Source organism: Mixophyes fleayi, chromosome 9 (genome assembly GCF_038048845.1).
Source record: "Mixophyes fleayi isolate aMixFle1 chromosome 9, aMixFle1.hap1, whole genome shotgun sequence".
NCBI lineage: Eukaryota > Metazoa > Chordata > Amphibia > Anura > Limnodynastidae > Mixophyes > Mixophyes fleayi.
In genome coordinates, this window is record NC_134410.1 from 100,093,014 (window position 1) to 100,117,800 (window position 24,787).

General features: G+C 39.7%; 2 protein-coding genes across 3 annotated transcripts in view; both read left to right on the forward strand.

The window, feature by feature from the left end:
• The window catches only part of PSMB7 (proteasome 20S subunit beta 7), a 979,390-nt gene that overhangs the window by 354,633 nt on the left and 599,970 nt on the right, over positions 1–24,787 (forward strand). The window lies entirely within an intron of this gene.
• NR5A1 (nuclear receptor subfamily 5 group A member 1) overlaps positions 1–24,787 on the forward strand; it is a 170,486-nt gene that overhangs the window by 112,635 nt on the left and 33,064 nt on the right. For both annotated transcript variants that reach the window (XM_075184712.1, XM_075184711.1), the window contains exon 5: positions 9,930–10,049. In XM_075184712.1, the coding sequence (XP_075040813.1) occupies positions 9,930–10,049 (120 nt within the window). The remainder of the gene's footprint in view (positions 1–9,929; positions 10,050–24,787) is intronic.

Consider the following 24,787-nt stretch of genomic DNA (forward strand, 5'->3'; position numbering starts at 1 on the left):
GCACTTGCATGAGAGCAAAATAACAAAAAACACTATTTTGCAAGAAAAAATGGCATAAAACTGTAAAATCTGTAGACATTTATTTGTATTACAATGAAATGCTGATAAGCAATCCTTTTATTAAATGATTGTGGTTACTGACAAAGAAAGGCATGTTGCATATATAAATGTAAGTGCATTATGTTTTATATTTATTTGGTGAATTTGTAAGAATTCACATGGTTGAATCACCTTAATGCCAGTGTCTATGTCTAGGGATGCTACACTGAGGCCAAAACAGATTGGAATTGCCAGATATATTGTTCCATTTAAACTCGGCTGTCATTGTGCAGTTGACGGGGAAAAGCGAGAGACTACAGGGACCCAATACTGATTTTAGCTAGTGTCACCTAATAGAGTATGACAGACCTTGTTGTCAAGAATAATGGCACTGCTGTAACAAAACGGAACTTGCTTTTTGATAAGGTGACACAGAAGGTTGAGAGTGAGCTGGTGAACAGTGAAAAGGTCAGAGGAGCTACTCATAAATATCAACATTAATTGAGGCTATTGTACCGTTTTATTTATTGGACCCCAACATAGAACATTGTTTCAAAAGATGCACATTTCTGAAAGACAGCAATAAATGGAGACAGAGCAGTAAGATAAAGGTAAAATGATGTTCTATTGCTGTAATAAAATACTGTTTTAACACACACATATATATATATATATATATATATATATATATTATTCAATAAAAATAAATCAAACATACTCCAATAAGCAAAAACTGAATACCTGTTCACTTACAAATTATTTTATACCAAACTAATTAAAAAGACCGCCAATCCACTAGGCAGTGCCAAAATAATAACTATCTATCTATCTATCTATCTATCTATCTATCTATCTATCTATCTATCTATCTATCTATCTATCTATCTATCTATCTATATAAACAGAACAAGACATAGATCCTCTGCACTCTCCATGTACTGACTGGGGTGCAAGGGGGGGGGGTTGCTCACATTGTAAAGACAAAAATCGGGGATACTCTGCACTCTCCAAACACATAATTAATGCTGTACTAACTACTTTTTTATGTTAAAAACACATATATATATATATATATATATATATATATATATATATATATATATATTATATATATATACAGTAGATATAGATACACAAATATATATTATTTTGGCACCGCCTAGTGGCAGACTTTTTAGCTTTGTATAATATTATACATATAGTTGTATTTTGAGAAATGTCTTGGTATTCAGTGTTTGCTTATTGGAATAAGTTTTTTTTATGGTTTTTTTATTGACTTTAATATATATATCCTTTTTTTAAACTGTACACATGTTTAGTTGCAAGTGAAATTATTTGTCTTTCATCGATCTGGCTTATTGGTCTTTTTGCTACTTGCATGACAGAGAGGACATCAACAATGTTCTTTTTTTACAGACATCTGAGTGAACACTGTCACCATATCATTTTCAATTGTCTATATTTAATCTGACTGAAGCTATTAACACATCCATCCTCCACTTAAATTATCTTGTTAGGTTTTTATAGGCAGTACAATCCACACTTTAACTCTCATCTACCACCCAAGCAACACCAACGTCTGACACCCTATAATTGGTTAGCGTCATTCTAGCTTACCTCGTGTACTTTTAGATGGTTACTTCAAAACGTACTCAGTGACCGCATCCAAACTTTCTGATCAAGAAAATGATTTTTTTTATTTTACATTTAAATACAGATGCATAATAACCACAGTACTGTGATTATATTGTGAAATAATAGATAAAAGCAAAAGGAGGTAATTTACTAGAGGGAAAAACGTGCTCCACAGCACTTGGATCTTTGAATCCGCCATGCACCTCAATTTGTGCAAGTGTGGCCTTTCTTTCTGCTAGTAATGAGTAATGACCGCTTATGTGGAGGAGCAGAAGAAAGCACTGGCAGAGGGGAAGTATTGAGGAGAGTGGAGGTGTTCCTACTTAAATAGCGTTTTGAGGAGAAGTGCATAAATTTGATTTCATTTTGGAACGTAAAAGTAAGTTTATTGTAAGGAAATCAAGTTGTGGAGAACGTGCATTTTTTAAAAATTGAAGACTTAAGAAACATTACAGAAGTTATGTGTACAAACACTTAAACAATGATAGTCAAGAACCAAGGTATAATCTTCCAGTTTTCTAAGAAAATATATGTAGCTGGTGGCGTGGAATAGGGGGGGAGAAAGGGAGTTTTCACTCACCGGACCTGTGGTCCATGTAGCCAGGGTCCCGCAATGTTACCTGCTCCCCACCGCTGTACTCTTCGGCACTCAGTGCCGCAATTCACTGCTCCCGCTTATTTAAAGCACCTGTGGGAGCTCACTGGTGCCTGTTTTTTGTGTCAAGCTTGTGCTAGTATCAAGACGTGGCTCCCTGTGCTCTCCCAGCGCTACTCTGCACTATTGTATCCAGCTCTATTGCCTACAGTGCTTTCTAATTGTCTGCAGTACATCGCAACTCTATTCCATTGTCTGCAGTAGTTACTATTTCGCCGCAGAATTCTGCCTAGTTGTGTCTGGCTCCACTCTCTACTGTGGTTCCACCTGTCCGCAGACTATCACTACCTCATCCAGCTTAAATGCCCACAGTGGCAACATTCTGTCTGCAGACCTTCAAAGCAAATTACCCAGTTCTGTTCCCCAGAGTGGTTACTAGCGTGTCCCCAGACCAACTTATACTGTATCCTGCTCACAAGTTGCCTGCAGACTTCTCATTCTTATATCCTTCTCCACTGGCTGCAGTGGTACCAGCCTGTCTGCAGATCATCAGAGCATATCACCAAGTTCTACTCCCCGCAGTGGTTACTAGCCTGGTCCCACACCAGCTTATACTGCATCCTGCTCCACAAGCAATCCGCAGACTATCACATTCATATATCCTACTCCACTGGCCGCAGTGGTAACTGCCAGTTCGCAGATCATTGCAGCATAGCATCCAGTTCCGCTGTCCGCAGTGGCTACAGGTTATCCTGTTACTGTATCCTGCTCCACTTTCGGCAGTGGTTACTAACCTGTCCACAGACTATCTCATTCCAGTGTCCTGCTCCACTGAATGATATATGGACATTCCACTGCACGAAAGAAGTATAATTTTGCTCCAGTATTCTTATGATATATAACTAAACAGTGGTGCTGGTTATTTGTACAAGAACTCCAAACTTGCAGGATTGCAAAATAATGATGAGAGGGTTTGCTTATGGTAGAGGTGTGATGGGGTCAATGGTTGTTTGTCAGCATTGCAAATGAGCTTGTTGGTCAGGGCCAGCATAACCCAATAAACATGGTAGGAGGGCACGGGTGCAAAGATAGGGTACCAGTCCACTCTTCTGAGGCCCCTGTTCTGTGCATGTACAAGGGCCAGGTTATGTGCCATGAAGCCCTGCTTCAGACTCCACTATGCATATGCTGATCCCCATGCATCTTCTTAGGAACAGAGCGGGGACCTCCCCCAAAATTTGCCAGGGGGGCACAATCATCCTACCATAGGCCCTGTTGTTTGTGTTCCTGAATAAATATGCTCATGTGAAACTGAGTAGACAAGCACCTTTGAGTGCTCTGGGTGGACTATCGAGGCGCACAAGTGCAAAACCAAGGCTTTATGTAGTGTGCGTCAGGAATTCTTCCTAAATGACCTGCACTATATACATTTAGTAAGTAACATAGTCACATAGATTAGGGATGGACTATTTTCTCATGGTATGCTTTGCCGAACTTTTTGCAGTACTTGGCAATTTTTATTATTTTGTTCAATCATCCTCAATTTTTATTTCCTGCTAGAAACTAAAAATGTTACTTGTAAAAATGTTTGGAGGTCAAAAAAAAAAGATTTTGATTAGAAACATTTAATTTCAATGTCTAGTTATTTTTGTCATACTTTCTTATAGAATGTGATGGTTAAAAATAGCATTACAATGCAATACAATGATTGAAGACCATTTGACTCAATGTCCTTTACGAAATAATGGACAATGAATGGATGTTGTACATTTCATTTATTGCTTTGAGATCGTGGAACAATTGCTATTATGGCATATGCATAGTTTCACTCATCTGTAATGCGGACACACTTCTAAAGAAGTTGTAGATTTCTTACTAGAAGAACTGTGCCAGAGCTTTCAAATTCAGCCTAGCTATGTGACTTCCAGTCAAAAAGCTGTGAATAAATTACTGTGACATCAGTGGCCAACTGTGCATGAATCAACATCCCCAGACCGTGCATTTCTGTAAGGTTGAACTTGGGCAGCATGGTATCTTAGTGGTTAGCACTTCTGCCTCACAGCATTGGGTTCATGAGTTAATTTCCCGACAATAGCCTTATCTGTGTGGAGTTTGTATGTTCTCCCCATGTTTGTGTGGGTTTCCTCCAGGTGCTCCAGTTTCCTCCCACACTCCAAAAACATACTAGTAGGTTAATTGGCTGCTACCAAATTGACCCTAGTCCGTCTGTGTGTTAGGGAAATTAGGCTGTAACCTCTGTTGGGGCTGGGACTGATATGAGTGTGCTCTGTGTACAGTTCTGCGGTATTAGTGGCGCTATATAAATAATGATGACAGTCAAGATGCCTAGTAGTCAGTTGTGCATGTTTGGTTAAAAAAGCATCTACCTCCTAATAGCAATCTGCTGCAGAGGAGTGAAAGAGAGCATAATGGGTATTTTTAGTTAATGATGCGATTTTCACATCAACATAACTATTTTTATTATCTTGCAAAAAGTGTTTAAAAAAGGAAATATCAAATAAATATGTCACAAATTTGCTGCATGTGTGTTTTATTTTCTTCTCCAAGTTCTACAGTTCATTTCTACTTACTTTCTTCAAGCTTGCAGTTTTCCTTTAAGCTGTCCATGGTCCTGAAGCTATCTAATACTATACACATACTTCTATATAGAACAATGTGGAGTCTTGAGACAACTTCAACACAATGCTGGAAGGTGTCACTATCCCTATGAAGCAGACAGTTAAATATTTCCAGTTGGCTTGATAATTAGTTTATGTTAAACTTTTATTTTCACTTTAAATCCCGACGGCCTCTTTGTGAATAGAAGCGGGGAGGTTTGACCCATTGCTCACTGCATGGTTCATTGAACCATTGATCACTGTACTGTTAACCGCATCCCAGAGTAAGCCCGTTTCTCAAGGGCTAGATTTCCATATTACTCCCTATCACTGTGTTTATCAGAAGGGAAATTAATCAGTCTGAATGTTTCCACTGAAGTTTGAATGAATTGAGTGTCATTTTACTCAACACCTCTGATACAAAATGTTGTCCTAGAGCCATTAATCTACTCCACTGCCTAGACCTCTATCCAACCTGTAGTTCTCATAGGTGACAGTGTGTCCTGCGATTTATTGTTTTATACAGAATGAGGAAGCAAAACCCTCTCTGCCATGTATCTGCGATCATCTATCATGGGAAAGAGAAATTTATGTGGTAGATGTGTCAATGGCAATTCCATACCTTGTTTAATCATGAAGGCCTGGTACATGATCTTTTTTCCACAATGTGCTTTGACTCAAGTGAACATTTGTTTAGTGTCATTTATCCATATATTGCATTTTATTTTAGTGTATATATCTGAGTCTAGGTTTAGGTTCACTTATAATAACAGTAAGTGAAACAGTACATACTTACATACTTTTTAATGGTTACTGGATCTTTTTAGGACATTAGTGTCATATAAATTATATAAAAAAGAACGGGCATCCTGCCTACGCAGCTCTAATGCATGCATCCTACTTTCCTTTTTCTTTCCGAAATTAATTTCTCGCATATACTGATAAAATTATAGCCCTTTTGTTTCAGGCATTAAAACTATTTGCTGTGTCTAAGGATTTATAAAGATGACGCTATCCTAGACAATGTGGGCCTTATTCATTAAGGAATGTAAAGCAACTTTTCACCTTGACAAAACCATGTTGCATTGGAGGGGGAGGTAAATTTATAATGTGATGGTTGATTTATATGTGGGGTAGGGCATGTCCTAGATCAACTTTACATTTCAGTGTACAAATAAAGCTATCAAGTATTTGTGTGTTACATTAAAAATTAGACAGTATCTAACTTATGTGCAAAATAAATAGCTAATTTTCACCCCCTGCATTCTAACATGGTTTTGTCCAGGAGAAAACGTATTCATTTTTTTGGCCTTAATGACTCAGGCCTTGTGAGTGATCATGTTTTAAATCAGTGATTGAGCCCCCACAAGCTCATGCCCCAGTAATGTTACTGGGAGCAATAGGTGCCTAGCGTTCCTTTATAATAAATAGAGGCTTGGTTCAGACAGTTGGTTTACATTTGCAACCACTTTCAAGTCATCTCTGTTAAGAGATGTTTCTATATAGGTCTTGCAGGGCACACGTCTATAAAGAGAAAGCCTAATGCACAGCACACATCACTTATCCATGCAGGCGGCTTCATATTGTGTGTTTACCGAACGTTCATATGACAATCCCACACAACAATCAAATGCATGAGTAATTATAGTGTCTGAATAAAATGTTCTTGGTTTGTGCTAGGTGTAAACAGTGGATTGGGTCAAGTAGTTAACCCAGAATTATTCAGAGATTAATGTGACAAGTTGTGTTTAGAAGTCTAGAAAAAGAGAGGGAAAGCTCAAATTTTAAATGTCAAGATAGAACAATACAAAATCTTGTGACAATCTTTCAGAAATAGTGGAACATAGAAAGGCAGCAAAGCACAATAACAGCCCCTGGTATATGGTCATATTAAGGTAAAACGTGTTTTGTTTTTTGTTGTTTTCCTTTCTATGTAATTCAGCTCTTATTGTAGAACTGGTCAAATGCATACAACATAAGCTCATGGTGCTTCTGCAAACCTAAATGAAATATATATTAGTGGACGAACTCCAGTTGGGGCAGTAGAAATGATGGCAGCCACTCAGGCTAAAATATATTATTCTTATAAAATTCAAATAATGTTGTCTATGTTTCAAAATAATTTATGTATGATGAGCAAAAAAATGAGATATGAGGAATTATTATTAAGAATGCTTAGGAGTTCTAATACTAAATTATATTTACAAATGACCCAAGTATTTCCCCACACTGCTTCAGGTATTGTTTAGCTGTACCTAATAGAATTACTGTAGGCTCAGTGATCATGCTAATATGTAGGACATCATCAGCGAGCAGGAGCAATTATTTACTTTTACATCTTTCTGGTTTTTGTAATGTCCTGGATAATAGATCCAGAAACTTTTAATGAAGGTTCTCTTTCTGGCTGCATAATTGCAGACAAACATATCACTTGAGATGATGAGGTGATTTGTATTTACGGCATATACATTATTTCTATTCAGTCCATGCACAATATTTTCCATTACAAAAATATATTTATACAGCTAGTCTTATATTCCCTTATTTCAGGCTCATGATATTCATTTACAACTTTTTTGCTTTAACAAAACAGTGCTGCATTCTTAAAATATAAATGTGTTGGGAGCCTTGTGGCAAAGGACAGCAGTCTATTCTCTGGAAAACAAGCTTTATTGTTCCTGCTGCATGTACAATGTTCAGTACTTTCTATTTGTGATCCACAAGGTTAGAAATTTAGAAAAAAAACAAAGGAAATAAAGTGAGACAAAGCAGTACTGTAATTTATCTAAATAGCAGGGATATAGCATTCAAGAATACGGAGGAGTTGAATTTAATGGAGTCTGATTACACTATTTCATTGGGCCCTGAATGTGCAATGAGATTTGAAAGCTGTTCATTAAATCAGCTGCCACAATAAAATACATTTAAAAAGTGCTGAACTTTATTGTTTGGCCTGTCTGCAGGGCCGGTGCTAGGGTCCATGGCGCCCTAGGGATTTTTAGAAAATCGGCGCCCCCCCCGCGCAAAAATCGGCTCCCTCCTCCCCCTCACCCTGTCTTTCCTTACCTTGTCTCACCACCGCCGCCTCTCTGCTCTGTCTCCTCCCCTCCACTCACTGACACTAGTGAGTGGAGGGGAGGAGACGGAGCAGAGAGGCGGCGGTGGTGAGCAATAGCCTCTTCCCCCCTCCCCGTGCATCTGAATGCTGTGCGGCGGCCGTGACAGGTATGTTCAGCGGTCGCCGCACAGTTTTAAAGTAATTTACCATTCTGTGGCGCCCTCCAGAGCCCGGCGCCCTAGGCAAGTGCCTAACCTTGCCTAATGGGAGCGCCGGGTCTGCCTGTCTGTCTAGCGTTTGATGCGTGCACGCCAACATCTCAGGTGCTTTGGAACTGCCACTGAAAAATGATTGTGTGTCGACTTTTGTGCAATTGACTGAAAACATGCAGGGTGGGAACAGTGGAAATGTCACCAAATGGTCCTGCTTACCACTTTGAAAAAAACCCAGAAGGCAACCTACAGATGGAGCTCCCCCCAGTTAATAATACTCCCCACAGCGCAAAGGCGCATATAATAACAGCAAAATTGGATATTTGTTGTGCTCACTGGGCCATTAATGAGAGCAAAGCAAAAAAAAGGAGTAAGTTTGATCCTGGACAAACCATGTTACAAGACAAGGGGTGCAAATGAGTTTGTTATTTTGTACACAAGTTAAATACAGGCTGTTTTGTCATGTAGCATACAAATACTTGATAGCATTACTTTTACACTAAAATTTAAAGTTGACCTAGGACATTCCCTACCCCAACTATAAATCTGTAAGTACATTTTATATTTACCCTCCCCTCCAATGCAATATGGTTTTGCCAAGGTGCAAAGTTACTCCTTTTTTATGCTTTGCTCCCGTTAATGAATCAGACCCACTTTTCCTAGTGGGCGGTGTGGATCTGAAGAAAGATGTAAGCTGCCAAAGTATTCAGTGGTGTCCAGCTTCTCAGGAATTGTGAAATAATAATGTGTGATACTGTCAAAATGTTTGATGTTATGTTAATATGGTAAATCATAGGAACCAGTTCAAACTTTTTTTTATCTGCCTAGTGCATGTTTGTCATTAGAGTTCACAAACACTGCATTTAGGTGCACATTTTACACTAAACTGCAGCACCCAAATAAACACTTATTTCCACTAGACGGATAAAAACAAATTGCTTATTGGCTGCTCTGGTTGGCTGCTAATCGTTGCACTTAAATTCACTGTCAGTCGATGAGCACTAATAAAAGCTGATGTCTAATGGGTTGCTATGACTTAGTGTGGATTTTGGATTAAATGTAATGTTAGTAAATAACCCTCACAAGTTAATAATGTTTAATGCTGTTGTTTTATTTGGACATCTACCAGCTTGTCATGTAAAAGGAAAAAAAAGTAGCTCAATAGAACGTGCAGCTATAGAGAGATAGAGGTGGTATATAGTTCATAATGACATGTCTTAAAATGTACACATCCAACCTTTAATAGTACTGACTAGATATTATACGATTTAACTAGTGAAATACAATTTTTTTTGTTTGGCAAATTTGTATTTCATAGGTTCACCTAGGGCTAGATTTACTAAACTGCGGGTATGAAAAAGTGGAGATGTTGCCGATATCAACCAATCAGAGTCCAGCAGTCATTTTGCAGAATGTACTAAATAAATGATAACTAGAACCTGATTGGTTGCTATATGCAACATCTCCACGTTTTCAAACCCGCAGTTTAGTAAATATACCCCTAAATCTTTTAAGGATTTTCTTTTATAAGAAGTGATCAGAATATGCTGTTGTTAAAGTGTTAGATGTCCTTGTAAAATTAAATGTTTTGTTTTGGATATGTGTGGATAACAATTAAAATGTATTATATACTATGTGTAAAATTAGAACTATAGATAAAGTCATGATAGTCACGATTAAACGGCACTGAGATCGCCAAAAGTTGCCAAACCCAGTTTAGTTTGCAAGCCTACTTTTCCTGTATATTCATTACCTGTACCTCTTTTATCCAGGTCAGTGACCAGATGATTTTGCTACAGAATTGCTGGAGTGAACTACTGGTGTTTGATCATATCTACAGACAAATGCCACACAGCAAAGAGAACAGCATCCTACTAGTGACCGGACAGGAGGTGAGCTCTAAAATATGCTGCATTGATACCGTACAGATATAGCATATCAAATCCTCTTTTAACGCTGGACAAATCTGCCCATGCAGTACAATTTCTCCACACTGATGAGCTCTGGGCTACTTTCTGTTACAGAAGAGTGATCAAAACCACACAATTTACATTAGACTTTAATTAAATCAAATAGTCCACAAATCTTTGTTCACCATTTTTTAACTATAAAATAAGATATTTTCTTCTTGCTTCCTCTCTTGTAGTCCAAATGGAAGGAGTGGGGGAATAAAAAAAAATAACCCACCCACCCAGTATGTATGACCTGATCAGAAGATTCTAGAGCCTGGAATACATAAGAATGCATAAGGCACAGATCAGAAATGGTCACTTAATGGACTTCCCCCACCAAAGATGGTTAATAACTTTGCCGCATCATCCGCCAGTGATAACCTCCCTTATAAGTGAGGAAGGTGCACTTCAACAACGTAATGTTTATTTTCCACTCCTGAGGGTAAATTTATCAAGCTTCGGATTTGAAAAAGTGGAGATGATGTCTATAATAACCAATCAGGTTCTAGTTCTCATTTTTTTTACTACATTCTACAAAATGACAGCTAGAATCTGATTGGTTGCTATAGACAACATCTCCACTTTTCCAAACCCACAACTCGATAAATATTATCCTCACACCACAAATGCTGACAATTAATTCATTTAAGCTGGATTGCTAACATAATAATTTCCTTCACCAAGCGCAGTATACATGGCCTGCATAATTTTCATTCTTCTGACATGCGTAGCACAATTCTCCCAAAGTGCCATCTGGTGGAAGAAAAATGAATTGCTGGGAGTATAAATATGTTTTCAAAAAGCATATGTGCGGGTAGATTTATTAAAACCTCTAAAAAGGAAAAATTAAAGTGTTGCCCATAGCAACCAATCAGATTTTAGCTATTATTTATCTAGCACATTCTTGAAAATAATAGCTAGAATCTGATTGGTTTCGGTAAGTTTGGGCAATACCTTCACATTTTCTTTTTAGAAGTTTTAGTAAATCTATCCCCTAATGTGTTTTTCTTAAAACGACAGCACACAGAAAATTAACAAGTTATCTGGCATTATAAGACAATTTGACGTAAGCTACATCTATTAGCTGTTATGCGTTATTAATAACTGTTCCTAATTTCCAGGAACATTTCTGATGAGTTGTGCTATCATAAAAGTAGCACCTGCTTCTTATCAAACTGTTTCTGGACATTTTATATACACGTTTGCAAGTATGATCATGATGTGGAAATGTACAGTTTGCTGACTATATGCTATGATTGAACTGACCTCTCAATCGACCACAAACTGTGACACCTATTAGCTAAAATATAATATATGTTTACAGATTTGTTCACCCATTTTTAAGACAGCACCGACAGCATATTATTTTCTTAACAGTGAGGACTCCCCTGTAATTTAAACAGATAGTTCATTGTTTTATCGAGAACAGAGGTTTGACATACCAAACAGTATGCAGTACGGAAATGAAAGTGAACTTGTAAACACCAATTTTAATTTCATTGGTTTCTATCAATACATCTCATAGGCCACCTATCTTATTAACAATTACTGCGCTAATTAAAACAGTGTTAAAATATATAATTGCATTTTTAAAATAAACTACAACAAAGTACTGTAAGTATATAATAAAATAGAGATACATAAGTATCTAGTAGAAACATATGTGTATGCAGTGCTTAAGGTAAAGAACAAAAAGTGATCTTAAATACCAGGGGTCTGATTCATTAAGGATCTTAAATGAAGAGGATTCTTATTTCAGTCTCCTGGACAAAACCATGTTACAATACAAGGGGTGCAAATGAGTGTTCTGTTTTGCACATAAGTTAAATACTGACTGTTTTTTCATGTAGCACACAAATACTTGATAGCTTATTTGTACACTGAAATGTAAAGTTGATATTTGTGTGCTACATGAAAAAACAGTCAGTATTTAACTTATGTGCAAAACACAACACTCATTTGCACCCCTTGCATTACAATGCAAGGGGTGCAAATGAGTGTTGTTACATGCATGTTACAACATGGTTTTGTCCAGGAGACTGAAGTAAGAATCCTCTTCATTTAATATCCTTAATGAATCAGGCCCCAGATGTGCTCTTATATGATAAAGCCAATTGGAAATGCAATATATTGATTATTAGGAGTAACTTTCGTCTGTGCTCTGTTAAACGGCAGGCACGTTAACGCTAATCTATACACATGTATGTACAACTTTTAATTGCTTGTATAATGACTGAGTGGCACTCCAGCACGAGAGGGTTGATAGATGACTTATACTCGTAGTTCTCATGTCAGACAAGAGTGCGTACTGGGGACATACAGTTCAGGCCAAAGCAGATGCCTCTTGTTTAGTTTAGTTTTTCGCTGGGTTCCAGAATTGTTATTGCACAAAAGGCACAAACAATGATCTCGCAGAGAGATACAAAGTATTCACAAACACAGGCAGGGAGGGCTTTGTCACGGCTTTCACCAGCACTCAATAGGGGGACAGTGTGGCGAGGAGCAGCATATTTCTCAGGAGTAGAGACACATCCCCCATCTGTATTTACAGAAAGAGCTGTGAGAACAAGCTGCTGAAAGTAATGGGCAACGGAAGCCAATTCCTAGATATAGGTAATTTATTAGGTTTTAAAATGGGGGATCAGCTGACATTATAACTGTGTATGCTTGTTGTTTCTTAATTAGCATTCTTTGTCCTTTTCTCACCATCGCTTCAAAATCAGAACTGTTGTCAAACTCTCATTCTCACGCCTTCCCTCATAGTTTCACATTAGCTCTGTTACATAGTATATTAAATGTGTATTTCAGACTACAATATTGGTCCAGTAATTTTGAAACAAAGAATGATAAGTTGTCATCTAGAGGCTTTCTTTCAGTTGTCGTGTTCTGTTATACAGTTGTGATATAATATCTGCCATCACATTTATACATCCATTGTAATCTGCCCTTGTGCAGCTGCACAACCGCAGCTCCTTTTCTTAGTCGTTCTGATGGTGAAGTGCAAGAACATCATTGGAACCAGTGTTCCCTCTAAGCTGAGCAATCTGTAAAGGAAAGAGTTAAAAGGTCACTCTATTAAGGGCTCCACCCGAAAGGTTTGTATTCACAATCTGCAAGATGTTTCTTAGTAAGATAGAGGTTTAACTTTATCATTTCCAGATTGCTCAGCTTAGAGGGAACACTGAGAGCATCCCTGCACTCCCTCCCCAGTCAACTTTTAGCAGTTTTAATTAATTCTCCATTGGCGCTGCCCCTAGAAATAGCTCTGTACCTACACTTCACCAGTGCTGGAAACAACCAGTTTCATAAACAACCAGTTTGGTATTGGGAGAAGCGGAAGAAGCTTATTTTTGGAACTAGTGTCACATCTTGTTTCTAATGGGTGATATTCTCTTTAAAAATATATGTTGTGTGTTTCTGGAATGATGTGCTTGGGTTAGGACAGTATTCTGTAGATTATCAGTTTAAAAGGGACATGAGAAACTATTACATTCCTGGTGCTCATTTTTATGTTGTTAAATTATCACTCAGCTAGGTTCGATCTGTATAGAATGATAATTCAATGGGCCTGAGTCATTAAAGAGAGCAAAGCAAAACAAGGAGGACGTTTGCTCCTGGACAAAACCATGTTACAATGCAAGGGGTGCAAATTATTTTACTGTTTTGCACATAAGGAAAATACTGACTGTTTTTTCATCTAGCACACAAATACTTGATAGCTTAATTTATACACTGAAGTTTAAAGTTGATCTAGGACATTCCCTGCCCCAATTATAAATCTGTCCCACATTTTAAATTACCCTCCACCTCCAATGAAACATGTTTTTGCCAAGGTGCAAATTTACTCCTTTTTTATGCTTTGCTCTCGTTAACGGCTCAGGCCATATATGTCTAGTACTAAATTGTACAGATAAGAATATATATGGACTGTCTGGCTTGTATACTCTAGATCAGAACAGTGTAACATCGGGTCCTATAGCCAAACATGGGAGGGCTTGACAACACTGCTTCAGCCTCCTGAGGCTTTGAGGGGAGGCTTTGTTCCTGATCCCCCCCCCCAACTCTACTCTTAAAAGAATGAGATGACTTCAGAAGTGAGTTTAGTAATCTTCATCATGATATGATGGAGCTCTGCATTAAATACTGGTCTCTACTTTGTATATTAGTCATCAAATGGGATCTGTTGTGGTAATAACTTTAATGGACTTTGTATACTAGGCACAAGATAGGGCTCCATAACTCTATACTTATTTCCCGTCCAGTGCATATTTGAGTCCCTACATATTCAAACACAGAGGGCTGGACAACTAAAAGAGAAAACAGCATAAAACAAGAACCAGGAGTGAAGGAACCCTACCCAGTGCACCACTGCTGGAGAACCACTTTCCCATCCTGAAAATGGCAGTGTCATCCAAATTCTCAGCAACTGAAATCATGTGATTTCCATGTGGGGAAGAGTCAATGTGTAAAACAAATAGCTAAGAAACCCAGGATGCTTGTCTAAAGAGTAAGGTTGTAAGGTTGCATAATAGGCATAAAGCAGGTCAAGGAAGAGCCCTCGATGGCACCTATCACCCCTTACTTGATTGATCTGTTTTTGATTGTTTAATCATAAATGAAAAATGAACACTCTCTAACTTGAGTCAGTGCCCCAAAAAGTGTGGAAGTTGTGGTGAATAACGACAACTTATAGCCTGCTCAACAGAAGTCCAGATGACAAGAAATAATTCCTTCCAACAAGTCACATGTGAAAGATTGACTGGTGGCCGGAATATAATTGAGCCTCCTTCAGCCTGACACTATTTGTTATATGTTAAATTGCTTAGTAATGTCCTGCCAACCTGAGGACAGTAGAAAAACAGAAATACTCGAGAGGGATCTCTCTACAGAGTTTACTGCATAGCCCCTAATCTTTAGATCCTGCAACTGCTTAATAGGACTAACATCCCTGGGAGACCAAAAACTACAGTCATGGGAAAAGGAGAACTATAAATCCCCATAGCTGCAGTTGGCAGTTAATGTGCTTTGAACCGCTGACCAACTCTGATCAACTAACCAGAAGGTCATCAACTTCCAAAGGTAAGTAGAGTATTGATATGGGGGAAGGACCAGTTTGTTATGTCAAACTATTAAAGACTGATAAGTTAAAGTCAGGGAACAAATTTGCTGTGTCATTGTTAACACCCAAAATGTGCTGTACCCTGAAAAAATATTAAGTGTTAAGCACCTCAGGACCAACACCTGCAAGAGGGATATTGCAAGCGTAGATTGTCTTGACTAGCTTGGTGAGAACAATGAAGACTAATTAGTTTTCCCACTCCAGCACCTTGCAACCTGATTCCTATCCATAATCCCCCTGGCTTCACTTTAAAGACAATGAATAACCTTACTGCAAATCATCAATATATAATACACAATATACATATTTACTCTGAGCTACAATGTCCCCTTAGCCACATGTAATTGGACAATGCAGTTGTAGTCTGGTGAATTGGGGAACAAAAGCAAGGGCTATAAAAATTACTTGCTATAATCCACATTATGTGAGAAACGAGAAACTGAATGGTTAGTGTTATCAAACTCGTTTCGTCACAGTAGGCCTCCAAGAAAATGTATAAAAAAAGAATTTATTTAATTACCCTCACAAGTCGTAAAAATGGTTTATAGTCTAGTCACATCCTTGGAAGTCTTATTGGCTACAGAAGATCCTTCCATTTGGCATACATCTCCCAGCCACTACCAAGAAGCCAAATAGAGAGACTAAAAAACCTTAGCACCATCATTACTCAGGAGAGTAGAAACTAAGAAAAATCAAATTATTTGTTCATCCTACAAGCTTATTGGTTGCTAGTGGAACACTAAAATTGCTGGCTAAAGCCCAGAAACGTGTAAGAGTTTCCCTACAGACTGGAGACCCCCCCACAGAACCCGCAAAAAAGATCACCTAGATATTCACAAACTTTCCTGTTGATGGATTCCTTATACATCACCCAAACTAAGAAGGGACTACAAACCTCAAACAGGTGATAATAGACTCCACAACACAAGAGTAGGCTCTAGTTAACATAATACCCTCAAAATTACAACCAAACAGATGAAAATATGAGAAGTGTATGGAGAGCAAACTGAAAGTGGACTCTACATCTGATTTGCTCAAGACCTGCTTGAAGATCGTTCACTCCTTTTTACAGGACCCAAAAGCTTAACGATGGAATCTGTAGTGTCAGAAAAAGTCCCAACAAGAGCCTATCTCTTTTATACCAAGACCAACAGATGTTTAAGTGATGTAGAAGCAACTATCATCAGGCCTCTGATGGCAGACTGCACTGCACACAAGATGACCCCAAGTGGGCCATTGCACCAAAAGCCAACTCCATCGCTGAGCTTGACTCCCCAATCCTGGAAACTGACCTCTCTGCTTGAAAGATTAAAGAAAAATGAAACAGCCAGCAGCATTCTGAGGAAAGAACCATTCAGGTCCATGCTAATACTAGATTGCAAGACCTCCAGCATGGCTTTAACAATCCCATGAAGGTCCAGCTGTCATGACTCCAGGACCCCAGACTGATCCCTTGCAGGTTTTGGAACTTCATTGCAGGTCTCAAATTGCTTTCAGCTTGAAATTTCCTTGCAGCCTTACACTTTCCTGCAGCTCTTAACTTGCATGTAGCCATGAACACGCACTTTCCTGCATCCAGTGACCTTCCTCACAACAGAAAATGGTGCAGGCAAGGTCACAAACACATCCAGGCTCTACGAACCACAAATTCTGCAACATTCATCTTGCTGCCCTGTGGAGGCACCATGGGCTTGGATTACTCGGGCTTATGTGAGTTGCCACAAATCCCACAACATTCCTGGTGCAGATTAGTGGAGAGATCCTGGGCGTGTGTTCCTAGGATTGCACTCTGTTCTATTGAGAGCACAGTGGGGATTAAGGCACATGAGGTGAGGACAGCAATATAAAAATTTTGCTATGGGGCCCAGCGATGCACCATTTTATCCTTGCAGAATAATATATTAAAGTCAAACATAAGTGCCAACATTTGTAAATAATTTCTAGGCACACTTTGCTGGTGGTCAAGAGCTTTCAGCCTAGTACACTAGAAGCAGGCTGTGAGACTAAGCAAGGATTCACAACAACCCAAGCCTGGATTTAGAGCAGAGGAGGGGACTTGGAGAATAGTGTGGGGATTGGGTGACTCAGCATTGCCAGGCCCCGCTCATTTCTGGGCCCTATATAGTTCCACACCTGCCCTCTTACAGTTACTAGTAAATGCATTGCCTTTTATTCTGCACTTTTTGCAACAGAAAGAAGCAATAAAGGAAAAGCATTGTATTTAGTAAAAGTTGCAGGAGAGGCCATACAGGCTGGTAATTTAAAGTTATATGAAAGTGAAAATTCCAATATTATTCTACGTTGTTAAAACATAGGCACACAATAGTGGTTTTCCCTTTGGAATTCACCTTTTTCTGGATGTTAAAATTTGCTGAGAATCCCTAGTGGATAATCCATTTTTGATTGTACCCTATATTTATATGGGCAGCACGATGGCTTAGTGGTTAGCACTTCTGCCTCATAGCCCTGAGGTCATGAGTCTGTGTGCGTGTTAGGGAATTTAGACTGTAAGCTCCAATGGGGCAGGGACTGATGTGTACAGATCATCATCATTATCTATTTATATAGCACTACTAATTCCGCAGCACTGGACAGAGAGTACAGCGCTGCGGAATTAGTAGCGCTATATAAATAACAATTTTATACAGTAATGCTCATCCACAACATATAACTCAGTGAATTTTAGCAAGCTAATGGCTAGAGATAAACAGGGCGTATTACAACAAAACAAATATGACAATCTAAATAAACATTTCTAATACATACCAGATAAAATTCCGCCTCCACTTTGCAGAGTGTGAAAAGGATTTCTAAGTGACATTTAGCTTTTTGTGCATCTGATGTTGTACATTCAATATCACCTCTGAATATCTTTTTCCATATATTGGTATAAAATTATAGAAATAATGTACTAACTGTTGTGTAACTGTGATATGGATTAACCTCTCAAAAGTTTTCTTGAATGCATATAAACTTGTAAAGATAATACAGTTAATATATAAGCTTATATTCACCCTTTGACATACCATAATGCTGTAATATGTGATAAGCAACATGTATTGAAAACTGAGAAATCCATTTACTGCTTATGACAATCACTATGTGAAAGCTGAAATTGCTTAAAAAAACAAATATCTGTACACAGAGCCTGATTATACAATAGGCTGATTAATGCGCAAGGCTTTGGGGGTGGGGGTTGCAAAATTGTGACCCGGAGAGGAAAAAAATTAAATCCATTTTAAAATATGAGATAATAGCTGTTCTCCAAAATAATAATGAAACAAGAAAAATGTAGTAAGGTTTTAATCTTGGCATATTACCATGGTAAAGGTTGATGACAATGAGTCATCTTTTGGTGGGCGCTTGAGGATAATCGAGTAGGAGAGACAAGGATGGCAACAGGCGCAGTTGTGAGAGCCCCCTCCCCTTTCAATTCACATCTTCACCCTAAGTAGTACACGTTCATGCCTCCGTTCTGCTATACCATTTTGGTTTTAAAAAAAAATTAATTAGTAAACAAAGATTGCTGTGACCCTTGTAAAAAGCCAATTGGAGCTGAGATTAGGAAACATGGCAACATAAACATTGGTGAGGGAGGTGGGGGCATGATGGAAGCTGTATTTTAAAAAAAGGATGAGTTTTTTTTACTTACCACGTATTGGCCTGACGTGTTAGGCGAGGGGGCATTAAAAATACCTGTGAGCACATAAAGCTCTATGGGAAAGGCGGCTGCTATAGGTGAAGACCTCTGTCATCTGTTCTGCAAGTTCGTTATCAGACCGGCAGCCTAACATTATAACCAGCCTGAAAATTCTAGGAGGAATTCTTAGGGTTGGATGAAAGCAGAACCAACCCATCTCCAGCCCATGTCCTGGCTGGTCAAATTCAGATCCTATCGCAGATGGTTCAGGGATTATCGCATCGGCTGTCTGCACAAGAGGAAGCCGCTAGGACTTCACAAGTCACCTTGGCTCCTGCGGTAGAACCCAAATTAAATTTGTCGGACCGGTTTTCTGGGGACAGAGCTTTGTTCCCGAATTTCAAGGAGAGCTGTAAGCTCTATTTTTGTCTGAGACCTCGGCCTTCCGGCTCAGAACAACAGAGGGTCATCTCCCTTCTCCAGTGTGATCCCCAGTCATGGGCTTTTAGTCTGACCCCACCATGTCCAATCATGTATTCCGTGGAAGCTTTATTCAATGCTTTGGGTCTGCTCTATGATGACCCGGATCAATTGGCCTCCGCTGAGGCTCATTTGATGGCCTTGCAGCAAGGCTGGCACTCTGTTGAGGAGCACTGTGCTGAATTCAGATGATGGTCATCTGACAGCGAATGCAATGATCCGGTCTTACGTAGTCAGTTTCGCCTAGGGCTGTCAGAACAGTTCAAGGACACTCTGGTACAGTACCCTTCTCCAACATCTCTGGAGACCCTCATGCAGTTCTCGATTAGGATTGACAGAAGAATGAAGAAGAGGAAGGCGGAAAAAGAGGCACCATCTTTCTCTTCTGCTTTTGTTCCGGCATCTACAGACACGTAAGAGCTCATGCAATTAGAAGCATACCGTCTTTCTTCTGTAGAAAAGAACAGGAGACGGTCTCAAGGGCCACTTCTTCTGCCTTTGTCCCAACAAATCGGGAAAAGAGAATGTCTAGGGAACGAGGGGGAAGTTTGCCTAGGTCTGCAAATCGTTTTCCCAAAAAATGCAGTCTTATTTCTGGCACATGTAACTCACGGTGCTTGTTCTGTGACCATCTTAGCCTTTATTGACAGTGGTGCTGCAGGCAACTTCCTGGACATCGGGTTCACTCACTCTGCTGGGATCCCTTCTGTGAAGCTCAATTCCGCTATCACAGTTTGTGGCCTGGACGGTAGTCCATAGCCTGGTGGAAAAATTCTTTGTGAGACTCCTCTACAGCAGCTAACCGTGGGTGCTCTCCACTCAGACACTTTACCTGATTGATTGCCCTTCTGTCCCTTTAATTTTGGGCCTTCCCTGACTCTCTCTTCACAACCCTGTAGTAGATTGGGTTAAACAGGAAATTACTCAATGGAGCCCTTACTGTTCGCAGTCCTGCTTGACCTTGCCTCTCCGGATCTTGCAACCAGTGCTTGAGCAGCTCCCTCCTCAATACCAAGAGTTCCGGGATGTGTTCTCTAAAAGAGCAGCTCCGCATCGTGACTTTGATTGTGCCATTGATCTGATTCCTGGTTCCAGACTACCCAAAAGGAGGCTGTACTCTCTCTGGTCCCAAGACCAAGGCCATGCAGGAATACATAGAAGAAAATCTGGAAAAGGCCTTCTAAATCTCCAGTAGGAGCCGGATGCTTCTTTGTATCAAAAAAAGATGGTTGATTGCGGCCCCACATCGAGTAGCGGGGTCTTAATTAAATCACAATTAAAAACACCTATCCTCTTCCCCTCATCTCTGTGCTTTTTGACCAACTAAAGACTGCCACCATCTTCACCAAAATTGATCTCCACGGGTATAATCTTATCCACATCAGAGAGGGGGACGAATGGAAAACTGCATTCAACACACATTCTGGCCACTACGTGTACCTGGTCATGCTGTTTGGTCTTAGTAATGCACCTGCAGTATTTCAAGATCTAATTAATTAAGTGCTCCGTGAATTTCTCAGTCATTGTTCCTACATCTGTGTCATGTTAAACAGAAAACTTTGTGAGCATCATCTCTTCGCCAAGTTGGAGAAGTGCGAATTTGAGGCACAAAAGGTGTCATTCCTGGGTACATTATCTCCCCTGCTGGTTTCTCCATGAACCTGACTAAAATTTCAAGCCATTCTAGATTGGGTACAACCCAATAACCTCAAAGCTGTCCAGAGATACTTGGGTTTCGCGAACTACTATAGAAGATTTATCCGCAGTTTCTCAAATATAATGGCTCCTATTGTTGCCCTTACATGTAAGGTAATGGATCCAACTAATTGGCCGCTTCCGGCGGTAACCACATTTGAAACCCTCAAAAAGCATTTGTCTCTGCTCAGGTTCTCAGACACCCTAATCCAGATGTATCCTTTGTACTAGAGGTTGATGCCTCTAATGTTGGAGCTGGCGCTATCCTCTCCCAGAAAGATCCTCACACTCACCGTTTACATCCGTGTGCATATTTCTTCCGCAAATTTTCTATCGCTGAAACTAACTATGTCTTAGGAAACCGGGAACTCTTGGCCATAAAGTGGCCTTTGAAGACTGGCATCATTGGCTGGAAGGAGCCATGCATGTAATCTCCGTGATAACTGATCACAAGAATCTGCAGTACATCCAGTCAGCCAAACGGTTGAATCCCAGACAGGCCACTGGGCACTCTTCTTTACCAGGTTCAACTTCCTAATTACGTACAGACCCAGTTCTAAAAAAATCAGGGCAGATGTCCTATCATGGAGCTTCATGTCGCATCATATTCCAGTTTCTGGACCACTACCTATAATTCCATCATCCATCATCCATGCTGGACTAACTCAAGACTTGGGAGTTACTCACCGTAGATTTCAAAAGATAGCATCTGCAGATACTCCGGTGAATCACCTGTTTGTCCCGGTCCACTTAAGAAAAACGGTCCTCTCTGAAGCTCATGACAGCAAGACTGCCGGGTATCCCAGTATCTATAAGACGGTGGAAAATTTTTCTCGTTCCATGTGGTGGCCCTCATTATCTGCAGATGTCACGAACACGCTCCCAGCTGCCGTGACTTTGGGGTGTTTGCTGTATGAGGTCACACACGATTTCAGCCCGCAGTCTCTCTCACCTATCACACAGGTTCTAGACCTACGGAATCGCCCCCAAACACAGCACTCTCACACCCCCAGACACTTCAAGGTACAGCCACCACCTATTGGGTACGGGCAATAGGACCCCAATATACTGTCCCACACTGGCACACAGGCTTCTAGTTCCACAAACTAGCAAGACTCACACCAGCACACACAGGGTGAACTCTTCACACCTCCAGACTGTTACACAAATGCACATACAAGCACACACAGCTTGTTAATCAAATGTATCAACAAATCACACACTGGCATTTCAATGGTTAACCTGGTCGAGCAATCTCTTCTAAAAAGGCTATGGATTCTTTAGCGTATCAAGGACGCAACTTATTAAATTTTAGATTTAATATACAAAAGGTACAGGCCATACAGATTACAAAAATAATGAATAATGACATACAAATAAAAAATTGCAAACAGTTATAAAACAAATGGGATGAAAGTACAGAGCATTACTTACAAATAATAATCTGTATGCCTGGGGCAGGCAGGAAAGATTGACAGTCCTTCAATTAGATTGATTCCCCAAGAATCAATTTTATTTCTAATGGTAATTACTATAGCCTTATTGCAAGTTGTACTTTCACTGTTTGTTTGTTTAAACCTTTTACTGCTAAGGTTTGTTGGGGTGGGGGGGTTATTGACTGCTTTATTGAAGAACTCTGATCACATGTGTCTGTTAACCAGATATATTCATAGTAGAATGGCTGCAAAGCCAATGATGGCTGCTTAGTTAGTGTGTATAGCTCTAAGTGTGTATAGATACAAGTGTGAAACAAAAAATTTAAACAGCATAATTCGGAGTTATACCGGAGTTGAACAGGAGGAAACAGGAAAAGAACATTCTACCTCTGATGTTTTCAACTCTCCCTGGCTACAAGCTCCATGGAACATGAGGACTGTTTTGGACTCTGATCTCATTTTCCTCTCATCTCATGAAAGTTTGTTTTTTTATCAGTTTGTTTTCAATGGGGTATCTCCCTTGACAAGCAATCTGCTCAATTCCTCTGTAGCACCCTCTGACACTTTCTCTTCATTTGATCCCACAAATGAAGAGGAAGTTTCTACTCTCTTCTCATCTTCCTACTTTACCTCCTGTCCTCTTGATCCCATTCCCTCACAAATTGGTATGTCCCTGTCTCCTGTGCTCATTCCCCCTCTAACTAAAATCTGTAATCGACCTCTTTCTACTGGTATTTTTCCATCACTTATCAAGCATGCAGTGATTACTCCCATTTTAAAAAAACAGAACTCTGACCCTAACTCTCTCATAAATTACCGCCCCATCTCCCAGCTCCCATGCCCCTCCAAGCTTCTCGAGAGAATTGCCTACACCCGCCTCACACACTTTCTTACAGCAAACAACCTATTGGATTCTCTTCAGTCAGGCTTTCGCTCTCAACACTCCACAGAGACTGTGCTGACCAAAGTTGTCAATGATTTGATCACAGCAAAAAATAATAACCAATACTCTCTTCTAATTTTCCTGGATCTCTCTGCTGCATTTGACACTGTTGACCACTCTCTCCTCATACAAACGCTACAGTCCCTAGGCACTGTCCTATCCTGGTTCTCATCCTACCTATCTAATCGCTCTTTCAGTGTTAATTTCTCTGGATCCACCTCTGCTCCGCTTCCTTTATTAGTTGGAGTTCCACAAGGCTCAGTCCTAGGTCCTCTGCTATTCTCTATCTACACCACTTCTCTTGGAAAACTAATAAGCTCCTTTGGATTTCGGTATTGTTATGTGCGTATTGTTGCTAACCAATAACGATTGTCGAACCTCGATTTGTGTTTCCAACGCACAAAGATTTATTCGCAACAAGTAGAATAATATGCTCAAGCGAAGTGATAATAAATACAGCCGTTAGTTATCGCAGGCGCTCTGGATCCAGTGTGCAGTCATTCAATCCTGAAGTCTGGGGACAAGATGTCTGAACACAAGATGTGAAGCTGCTGCTTATATACACACAGAAATACAGTAATACAATGAAGATGGTATAGCTTGCATCTATTGGTCCAGGTCTCAGGAAGGTCCAAGGGGTTGTCAATCATTGGCTAGTTCATCCCAAGGAATCCAAAGGAGGGGGTCATCTCTCCAGGGGGTATGCTCGGCTCTTCCCGCCAAGATTCCTTAGACTTAAGTAGTTCATAATTCCCTATCATTCATAACTTGTGTATGCACTCTGCGATTCCTTCGCAGAGGGAACCAAACAGTAGGAAATGTAAAGAGGTTTATTATGATACCACTCATGATATGATTCCTTCAACATGTTCCGTATATTTCACTAATATGCATGTAACTTTAATATAACATATAAATACTACTATATTTCGACATAACTGACTATGTGTTGCAACTACCATTAGTGTGTACTACTTTATAAGTATGCGTGTTTGTGCGAATGTATGGTAAAAGACCAATTACTGTTGCTGCCACGTGTAGTGGATGCGTACGCCCTTTCACGCCGTAGTGTGCCCTTGTACGTCGTAGCGTACCGTACGCATCTTTTCAGACAAAGACAACCAAGTTTGCTCGACTTTAATTGAAATGACTTTATCCAATTTGCTGACTTCGACAGTATCATCTCTATGCGAATGATACACAAATTTATCTATCCTCTCCTCATCTTTCACCATCTGTGTTGTCTCGCGTTACTGACTGTCTTTCTGCCATTTCATCTTGAATGTCTTCTTACCAACTCAAACTGAATCTTTCAAAAACTGAATTAATAATATTCCCACCCAAAAACAGAAGCTTCCTGCCTGA